The sequence below is a fragment of the Phacochoerus africanus genome, chromosome 2 (assembly GCF_016906955.1).
Source record: "Phacochoerus africanus isolate WHEZ1 chromosome 2, ROS_Pafr_v1, whole genome shotgun sequence".
In the NCBI taxonomy this organism is placed as follows: Eukaryota; Metazoa; Chordata; class Mammalia; order Artiodactyla; family Suidae; genus Phacochoerus; species Phacochoerus africanus.
In genome coordinates, this window is record NC_062545.1 from 53,135,013 (window position 1) to 53,145,990 (window position 10,978).

At 42.6% G+C, this 10,978-nt stretch overlaps 1 protein-coding gene across 3 annotated transcripts in view; it reads left to right on the forward strand.

Annotated features, from left to right (window-relative positions):
• The window catches only part of LOC125115832 (cytochrome b5 reductase 4), a 104,126-nt gene extending 99,388 nt beyond the window's left edge, over positions 1-4,738 (forward strand). For all 3 annotated transcript variants that reach the window (XR_007132184.1, XM_047760424.1, XM_047760416.1), the window contains one exon: positions 4,144-4,738. Coding sequence is in view for 2 of the 3 variants with exons in the window: in XM_047760424.1 (XP_047616380.1) it covers positions 4,144-4,198 (55 nt within the window). In the remaining variant the exon portion in view is untranslated. The remainder of the gene's footprint in view (positions 1-4,143) is intronic.
• Positions 4,739-10,978: the final 6,240 nt, after the last annotated feature.

Genomic DNA, 10,978 nt, shown 5'->3' on the forward strand with positions numbered 1-10,978 from the left:
TCTTGGGTTTCTAGATGAAATCTTATGACGGCCTTAAATGCCTTGCCTTTCCTGATTTGGTATATGACTGAACCTAACATTTTCTAGATAATTTTCTCTTGCTATTTTATTTTTAATTTTAATTAAGAAAAAGATTGACTGCAATAAATAAATGAAGACATTAAAAAGTTTTTCTCTCCACATTGTATTTTAAAAGGCATTTTAACTAAATTTAAGTATATTTCTGGATTTTAATGATTTCAGAAAAATGTGCTTCTGTTTAAGTTCTCTCAACTTAAAAAAAAATTGGGGAGGAGTTCCTGTTGTGGCACAGTGGAAATGAATCTAACTAGTAACCATGAGGTTGTGTGTTCGGTCCCTGGCCTCACTCATTGAGTTAAGGATCTGGCAATGCAGTGAGCTTCGATGTAGCTCACAGACATGGCTCAGATCCTGCATTGCTATGGCTATAGTGTAGGCCAGCAGCTGTAGTTCTGATTCAACCCGTAGCCTGGGAACTTCCATATGCCATGCGTGTGGCCCTAAAAAGCAAAAAAAAAAAAAAAAATGTAGTTTAAACTTTTCCTCTTTTAAAGCTCAAACAAAACTATTACAATTATAGTGAAGACTAACAATGTAAGCATATTTTATAAAGTAAAATTATTTTTCAGGAAAAAAAGGCTGAGCTACACTCTTCTCCTTTATTGACTCTGCCCTTTATTATTTTTATAATGATTTTTATTTTTTCTATTATAGCTAGTTTAGTGTTCTGTCAATTTTCTACTGAACAGCAAGGTGACCCAGTCATACATACATGTATACATTCTTTTTTCTCACATTATCACGCTCTATCGCTAGTGACTAGATATAGTTCCCAGTGCTATACAACAGGATCTCATTGCTTATCCATTCCAAAGGCAATAGGTTGCATCTGTTAACCCCAAATTCCCAATCCATCCCACTCCCTCCCCTGCTCCCTCCCTCTCGGCAACCACAAGTCTGTTCTTCAAGTCCATGATTGTCTTTTCTGTGGAAAGGTTCGTTTGTGCCATGTATTAGATTCCAGATGTAAGTGATATCATATGGTATGTGACACTGCCCTTTAGAAGTATCTTATAGATTGCAGTCTAATCATATTTTTAAATAATAGCAATCATAATCTTGATGTGTTGAAAGAGGCTGTCTTTAAGGCCACTTGATCCAGTTTTCACTGACTGAGGAGGAAATCCTTTGAACAGCTTCCCTAACAGGAGTAGGCCATTTGCTCCCATGAACTCTGGGCTTCTTGAAGGCTTTTTTTTTTTTTTTTTTCAGGGCTAGGGGCTGAATCTGAGCTGCTGCTGCCCGCCTATACCACAGCCATAGCAATGCAGATCCCAAGCTGCATCTGGGGCCTTCGCTGCAGTTTGTGGCAATGCCAGATCCTTAACCCCCTGAGTGAGGTCAGGGATCAAACACACATCCTTGTAGATACTAATTGGGTTCTTAACCTGCCGAGCCACAATGGGAACTCCCCTGAGGGCTCTTCATTGGGGTTCTATGCAAGGCCTAGTAGGGTTCTAACCAAGCCCACTTCCTTGCATACTGGAGCCTCAGTGTATGTGTACCTGAATTGAAGATAGCCAAGAGCCTAGTATTTTTTCAGTTTTTAAATTGACTATAATCTGGATAGCTCTATTTTCTCAGCTTTACCTCTGAGCAAGTCTCTCTGTGCAGCACTCTCTCACTTGCCCGGAAGTGCTGAGTCTGCCTCATCATCTGTGGGTCCCTGCCGGCTCATCCTTGAACATGCTGCATTGAGTTGCCTTGTGAGGTGCTGCTTGATACAGATCAGGACTGACCCTTCATACCTTCTGCCCTGTGACTTTCAACTTAGGACTCTTTGTTTTTTTGATTTCTTTGTCTTCACCATCTTCATGGATGTGGTATATATCTCTTACTTGGCAGTTACTTGGACTTTTTATTATATCCTAGTTTTTGCTCTCCTGCATGGTGACTATGGAATGCCCTCTCCGTCAGCCCCTCCCCGCAAAGTGAATCCCATGTCATCTACATAAGTATAGCCTTGCCAAACATACCATCCATATTTGGTGAAAATTTGTCAAATTTGTGCAATGTGGTAACAGAGAAGGACTGAGAAACTTTTTTTTTTTTTTGATGTAGACAGCTTAGAATTATTTGGCCAATAAAGGTCCTTTCATCCACTAAGTAACACTATTTACTGCATAGATGAATAAAACAGTCTCTGCTTTCAAGGCCCACACTGTCTAGTGGTAGAAACACTCTTTATCATACTCTTACTAGAATGTCATAAATACTCTTTCTAGAGAGAGAAACGAAGTGTTCTGGAAATTCAGATAAAGACAAGCTCCCCTTACCTGGGAGGGCCCTGGTGGTAGAGAGAGGGGAGCCACATGGTCAGAAAGACTTTTTCCTTTTTGGTTTATGTTAGGTAACTTTGCTAGCCTTATTGCCTGTAGTCTGTAAGATACAACTTTATTGTGCCTTTGCCAACAGGATACATTTCTTAAAAAACTGATCAAAATTTTCCATACATATAGCTCTTTATGATAGATTACAGTGCAACACTATTGTTAGATAATTATAGAAATGAGATATACAGATGGCCAATAAGCACATGAAAAAATGCTCAACATCCCTGATTATCAGAGAAATGCAAATCAAAACTACCATGAGATACCACCTCACACCAGTCAGAATGGCCATCATTAATAAGTCCACAAAGAACAAATGCCCGAGGGGGTGTGGAGAAAAGGGAACCCTTCTGCACTGTTGGTGGGAATGGAAGCTGGTACCACCACTGTGGAGAACAGTATGGAGGTACCTTAGGAAACTATACATAGAACTATCATGTGACCCAGAAACCCCATCTTGGGCATATATTCAGACAAAACTTTCCTTAAAAAAGACACATGCACCCACATGTTCATTGCAGCACTATTCACAATAGCCAACACATGGAAACAACCTAGATGTCCATTGGCAGATGACTGGATTAAGAAGATGTGGTATATATACACAATGGAATACTACTCAGCCATAAAAAGAATGAAATAATGCCATTTGCAGCAACATGAATGGAATTAGAGACTTCATACTGAGTGAAGTAAGTCAGAAAGACAAAGACAAATACCATATGACATCACTTTTATCTGGAATCTAATATACAGCACAAATGAACCTTTCCACGGAAAAGAAAATCATGGAGTTGGAGAATAGACTTGTGGTTGCCTAGGGGGAGGGGGAGGGAGTGGGATGGATTGGGAGCTTGGGGTTAATGGATGCAAACTATTGCTTTTGGAATGGATTAGCAGTGAGATCCTGCTGTGTAGCACTGAGAACTATGTCTAGTCACTTATGACAGAACATGATAATGGGAGAAAAAAAGAATGTATACATGTATGTGTAACTGGGTCACCATGCTTTACAGTAGAAAAAAAAATTGTATTGGGGAAATAACAAGAAAAAAAATAAAATAAAAAATACTGTAGAACCCAGGAGCACAGCGTAAGCAAAAGAAATATAATCGTGAGCCATCTAAACAAGATGATTTGATGAATTCTTTTAGTGTAAGTTTAGAAAACATGGAGGGGGGAAAAATACACGCATACTGCAGTCTTGAGCAAGCAGAAAGGCCTGGTTTTGCAGGATGACTAAGCATTGCCAGTCAGAGGAGGTGGAGAGAGTAGCACAGGCAGGGAGGGACAGGTCGAGGGTGCAGGCACTCAGAAGTTTCGCCTGGGGTGCCACTTGCCAGGGAGAGCCGGGCGGGATGGCCAGAAAGGTAGGATGGTTCTGGCAGTGAGAGGCTTGCCCAGTACAGCATGTGGGGATCTTACAGATCAAAGGATACCTCAAAGACATAAAAGAAGGTCACAATGAGTAGATTTTAGTTGGATCTTGATTCAGACAAACTAAAAATTACAGTGTTCATGAGCCAATTGAAAATTTGCACACTAGGTATTTGATGCTACTAAGGAATTGTTGGTTTTTTAGAAGTAATAATTGTGGGGTTTTTAAAGAAAGTACACACTAAATTGGGGAAATGAAAAAATGCTATGGTTATGATAGTAAACTCTGATCTCACTTCTTTCTTTTTAAACATTTTCCTTAAGAAACGTGTGCTTTGTGTTTGTTTTTCAGGTTGCTGCATGATCTGAACTTTTCCAAAGATGAGATCCATAGTTTCACAGCATAATGAAGAGCTGTCATTCAGCTGTTTTATCTAAATTTGTGGTTACTTAGGGTTTTTTAAGAGAACATTTTTGTACATACTAAAAGGCTGACCAGAATCCAGGTTTCAGTTTCTTAAACGAAATCAGATGTTTCTTCACTATAGATACCTGGTTGACTTTATTTTGTACCATAAGTTATTTTCCTACTGATATTTGTCCTGGAAAGTCAGTCATGGCAACAAGTACCTAGAGGATTCTTTGTTATGAATCACAAAGTTCCTTACCATTTAAACTGTACCACTGTTATATCATAAGCTCTCGTGTTTTATGACATGATAAAGCAAATGATCATTTTGATCATGTTTTTATGCTGTGAAGTGTCTGATGAGCAATACAGATTAAATTTTACATTGCACTGTTAACTCAGGAAATGATCATTTATGTCCTTGTTCTTTCTTACTATGAAAACATGGAATGTTGTAACTTATTAAGTGATCCAAACATTTTGTGTGTCCATGGCCTTGTTACAGAGTAGAATAAAAATGTACTTAAGGACTTTTTAACCTTTGTGGTGGAAGTGTGTTCGAATGCAACAATATGGGGTGGTGTCTAAGGGGGATTTTAAAAGGCAACGCTGCCTTCTGGAGACATTTCACACAGTCAGCTTTGGATTAGATCTGTTAAACAGTGGAAGAGAACCTGGAGAGCTGTTTTGATTCTTAGCCCCAACTAGAGGCATAGGAAAGGTAATGAAAGTGTAGCATCTGGTCTCATGGCCTAAAATAATCATTTGGTGCTTTGGAATGGGTTACATTTAAGTTCTTTTTGAGCCCATCTCGTCCAGCGACTAGCCGACTACCGACTAGCCGACTAGCGATTAGAGGGGAAGATGAGGAACAGTCTGTCCTAAATGGTACCTTCCTGGTTGCGGCATGCCCCACAGCTGGCGGTTCAGCAGGGAGTCCTCCTAAGCTCTGCTCTGTGGACATCTGCCTCTCTCTCTCCCCGCTACTGCGTGCAGCCTTCAAAGCTTTCACAGATGGGATTCAGCAAAGGGTATGAAGAAAAGCCATTGTGAGCTTTTCATGAGGAAAATGTATTGGATGCATAGGTGGCAATGCATAAGCTAACAGACTTTTCAGTCTTACTTGACATAGCAGCATTGCTTTGATGGAAATAAGGGGGTGGAGGGAGTCTCCAGTTTCCCTGTAATTGATTTTGTAAATGGAGGAACATGATATTGGCATTCCTCAAATGACAACCCCCGAAGCTGAGGAAGCTCCCAAGGTGCGAGTGGCTGGGCCAACATCGTAAGTAGCCTTTCGCTGTGCCTCCCTCCTCTGTTTGTTGTCATTCACTCAGGCAGGACCTAGCTGTCCTGGGCTGGCAGTGCTTGCTGGTGGCGAACAGGAGCATTTTCTAGCTTCTGTCTCCCTACCACCTCCTTTTTTCTCCCCTAAGATCATGAACTTTGTAAGCACACGGTTTTCTGCTTTTTTGTTTTTGTGGTTTATTAGCAATATATCAATTAATTCCACCTCAGCCGGCTTTCTCATCTTTTCCATCCTCTTTTTTCCTCTCTCCAATTCTTTTCTAATTACCTCTAGCAAACAAAATTGTGTTACTATTTGTATCTCTTCCTCAGTCCTCTTCTTACTGTGTTTTAAAGCAAAAGAAAACTCATAAACATCTTCTGAACCTGTATGTTAATAATTCTCAAACTGGCATCTCTAATTGAGAATCAGCTGAGCTCCAGTTTTGACAATCCCTTTACCTCCTGGCTAGCGCCTCGATGTTCCACAGGCCCCTCAAATCCAATAGATGCCACGATAAACTTTTGCCATGACCATTTTCTAACCAAGCTAGGTTTGTTTTGCCCAATGCACAGCAAGCCAAAACTGAGAGACCAAGGTTTACAGCAGAGAGAGGGTTTATTTAAAAGGCAGCTAAAGCAAAGAGACTGGAGAACAAGTCTCAGATCTCCAAGAGACTCAGGGTAGGTATGGGATAATGAATAAAGAAGCAGGGCGGTCTGAGGCACAGGGAGTGTGAGGAAAGATGATGGGGGAAAGTATGGTAATTGTATGGTAATTGTCATTTTGCGCAAGTGTAACTAAGCCATGGGTCTTGGCACATTCAAAAGTGGAGGCACTTAGCACCATCTGAGGGTGGAGTTTTGGGCCCTCTGATGGCACAAGGTCACTGGATGGCCACTCATGCGTGCCCATTTGGAGGGTCAGTGATCCTAACCAGTCCTAACCAGCCCAGTTCCCATGAGAGAGAGCTGACTCCAGGTTCTTGGGAAACTACTTGGGCAAACATCTTATTTGGAGGCCATGCAGGTCTTAAAACCAGCTTAATTAGTGAAGGCAGGTGAAATATATTTGAGTAAACCCAGGGTTTCAGCATCTCCCAAGTCTACTCCCCCTTTTGAAATCTCTATTTTGCTGGTACTACCTTCAACCTAGCCAGCCCTCTCTACAGCTATCTGGGATCAGTATCTTCCTCTCCAGTCTGACTGCATACTAGCTAGCCTGCCCTGCCCTGCCCTGCCATCCCTCAACCACATCAGTACAAGAGCCTGATAATAGATCCTCCTGTTACAGTCTTGATGTCTCTGAGGTCCACGTTCCTTTCCAGTGGGTTCTAGAGGGCCTCAGTCTCCCATTTAATACAGCCCTATACAGAGGAGCACAGGTGGGACTGTGGATTGTAACTAATTCTTAAGTGCTCCAAGATTCCTACACCATGCATTTGCAATAAGGAAAGGGAATTACAACCCAAAGGCACTTTCCCTTGAGAATTCTATTTGCTTACTTCCTTTTATTTCCTTAGTCTTTTTAGGAAGTCCCAGGCTAGGGGTTGAATCAGAGCTGCAGCTGCCAGCCTACACCACAGCCACAGCAACACCACATCTGAGCTGCATCTTCAACCTATACCACTGGTCAAGGCAAAGCCGGATCCTTAACCCACTGAGCAAGGCGAGGGATCAAAGCCGGATCCTTAACCCACTGAGCAAGGCGAGGGATCAAAGTCGCATCCTCATGGATACTAGTCAAGTTCTTAACTCACTGAGCACAATGGGAACTCCACTTACTTCCTTTTTAAAAATGTGTTTGTGGGAGTTCCTGTTGTGGCTCAGCAGGTTAAGAACCCAGGGTTGCTGGTTTGGCAGATGCTGGTTTGATCCCTGGACTCCCTCAGTGGGTTAAGGATCCAACGTTGCCGCAAGCTATGGAGTAGGTCGCAGATGTGGCTCAAATCCAAAGTTGCTGTGGTGTAGGCCTGCAGCTGCCATTCGAATCCTGGCCAGGGAATGTCCACATGCCACAAGTGCAGCCATAAAAAGGAAAATAAAATGTATTTATGTATTTTCTCTTTCTGCCCGAATAAAGTGCCATGAACTAAGAGGCTTAACCCCAATTTATTGCATGGCTCAGAAACCTGGGCACAATGGGGCTCAGCTGGGCCCTCTGCTGAAATCGGATCATCAGCTGGGCTGGGCCTCTCTCTGGGGAAGAGCTGGGGAACGTTGCTGCCAGACTCCTTCAGGTTGTTGGCAGAATTCACTTCCTGGAGGTTGTGGCATTGAGTTTCCCACCTCCTTGCTGGCAGTCAGCTGGGGGCTGGTCTTTGCTTGTGTAGCTGCCCACGTTCCCTCTCTGCTGTTGATGTGGCTCCCTCAGGACTGGTAGATCCACCCTTCTCAAGCTTCTGCTCTCTGAATTTACCTTCTGCTGCAGTCTTCCTTGCTCCAGCTGGAGAAAGTTGACTGCTTTTGGAGGCTCACGTGATTAGGTTTGGCCCACCCGGATAATCCTGGAAAACCTCCTGGTCTTCAAACCTGTAGCCTTAGAGCTGCCTAGTCCCTTTAGCCATTGAGTATAACATGTTCCGAGTCTGCAGGTGTTAGGGTGTTGGTGTCGTTGGACGTGGCCCTTCTGCCTACCATGGTCTATAAAGAGAACAGAGAGAAACTTGTCTAAGGTAGGATAATTTTGTTTCATCTAAATATCGCTGTGGGCCCTCAATTTTCACCTTAATGGGATGGAGGAGTGAGAGGAGTTTTCCACTTCAGAATACTCGTCTCCATTATGTCGGCAAAGGCTTGGCTACAGCTTCCTCCGTGGTCCACCTTCTCTGCCATATAAACTTGTCCTAAACTAGTTTGGGGCATCTGTTGATGGCTATAGACCCCCACCTTTGTGGGGATGACCCAGCCTCTGTTTGCTCTACAGTATTTACCCTGGTGGATAATAGGTTAAAAAGGAACAGTGAAAACCCCATCCAGCCCCCGTCTCTTGGTGTCTTGCTGCTTTGGTTTTATTGTGAATTATTTTCACGCAGGGTTGCCAATTTGGCAGATCTCAAAACAGAATGTCAGAGTGACCTATCTAAAATGCGAAATACATGTTTTCTCTTGTGGTTAAAGTTCTCTTCTGCTGCCTGGTTTCCACTCGTGGAGTGGAGGCTCTGCCTTGAGGGCGGCATACTGAGCTTGGGGCCCTGGTAAGGGAGTGCTGGTTCCAGGGAGAGCAAGCCCCAAGGACCTCAGGCCGCTGCCCTCAGCCCTCCAGCACGTGTTCAGCTCTTAGGAAGGGTGTCACCGTAGAGGTCCCCAGAACATTCATGTCCAAGTCTTTCCATGGATGTATTTTTTCATTCTCTCAGATGAATGCCTACAAGTAAAATTGCTGGGTCATATGGTAATTATGGACTTTCTTTTAACCCAGTTTTATTCTGCATGTATTTCTAGGTCTAATGTAGAAACATACTAGTTAGACAATCATGCTTTTGAATTTACAGTTTCAACCTTTTAAGAAAATGCCAGTTTTTTTTTTTCTCCAAACTAGTTGTACCATTTTATATTCCTACCAGCACTGTATCAAACTGTCAATGTTTCCACATCCTCAACAACCTCAAATTATTAATCTTTTAAATATTAGTGTGTAATGGTATCTTATTATGGTTTTAACTTGCGTTTGTCTGATGTCTACTGATATTGAACATATTATCACTTGCTTACTGGCCATTGGTGTATTTTGCAGAGTGTCTGTTTCAGTCTTTTGCCCATTTTTAATTGGATTGTTTTCCTTGTTATTAAATTAAAAGCATTCCTTTTTTTTTTTTTTTTTTTTGCTTTTTAGGGCCAAAGCCTCAGCACATGGAAGTTCACAGGGGTCAAATTGGAGCTGTAGCTGACAGTGTACACCACAGCCACAGCAACGCCAGATCCAAGCTGTATCTGCACCTACACCACAGCTCACAGCAATGCTGGATCCTTAACTCACTGAGCGAGGCCAGGGATCCCTCATCCTCATGGATACTAGTCGGGTTTTTTATTGCTGACCACGACAGGAACTCCCAGCACTCTTTGTATATTTAGATATAAGTTCTTTATCAGATATGTTTCATGAATATTTTCTTCCCTTGTGTGACAGAAAATCGTATGGAGTGCTTAGGACAAGAATAAGCTGAGAGGTATAAGTCAATTTTAATTTGACCAAAATAGGGAATTCCTGTCATGGCTCAGCAGGTTATGAACTTGACTAGCATCCATGAGGATGTGGGTCCAGTCCCTAATCTCACTCAATGGGTTAAGGATCTGGCCTTGCTGTGAGCTGTGGTGTAGTCCCCACACGTGGCTCCGATCTGGCATTGCTGTGGCTGTGGTTAGGCCGACAGCGGCAGCTCTGACTTAGCCCCTAGCCTGGGAACCTCCCATAGGCTGCAAGGGCAGCCCTAAAAAGCAAAAAAGAAAAATAAAATAAGAATGTAAAATAAATAATAATGTAGAAGGCAACGGTGAAGTTGATATATGAGTGACCTGAAGTTCTAGGAAGAGGACTATGGTGATAGGGTCGGGAGGACATGGTGGAAGGGACAGGCCTGAGAGACAGGCAGCTAATGACAATCAGGGCCATGAGGAGACATCCTCAATTCTGGGTCAGTGGTAAACACATTAAATAATGCAAGTCATAACTGGAACCATGGAGGCAAATACAAACCACACAGGCTTTGGATAAGCCTGGCTCTATGGAAGGAACAGCCGTTACCCACGTTGCAGTACATTTTGTCCATTGCTCTGTAACAACTGGGCAAATCTGAAAATGATGCTGGCAACTCTCTTCCTTGATTTCAAAGAACTTACGTTTTGACTTAAGATTTTCTAATTAGCCATCTCAGCCCATGGTGATCAGAATATCGAGGGCAGAGTTTTTATTGTGGTGTTTGCTGAGGCAGCCTGAAATGACTGCATTACAATTCTATTTCCTCTTATTTGGACCTGCTGAGAAACGCAGTTAGGTGTGTTCTGTACAAATAATTATTTGCTCTTAAACATGTCTAAGGGGAAAGTGGCTGAAATTCTTAGCAAAATACATTCAGGTGTTGGTTATGCTGAGGATTTCCCTCTTTTGAGCAAGTTGATATTTATACAGGAATTGTTACAGTGCTATTATCAGGATAGCCTCATTCTTGTACAGTTAAAAAAAAAATCATCAAAATCATTACACGTCTAGATTTTCCGTGTTGCCTTTCATATATTGTGTGGTGTATTTTAACACATACTTTACCTTTTTTTAGGGCTGCACCCATGCATATGGAAGTTCCCAGGCTAAGGGTCTAATCGGAGCTACAGCTGCCACCCTACACCACAGCCACAGCAATGCAGGATCCGAGCCACATCTGTGACCTACACTATAGCTCATGGCCACGCTGGATCCTTCACCCACTGAGTGAGGCCAGGGATCAAACCTGCATCCTCATGGATACTAGTCAGATTTGTTTCTGCTGTGCCACAA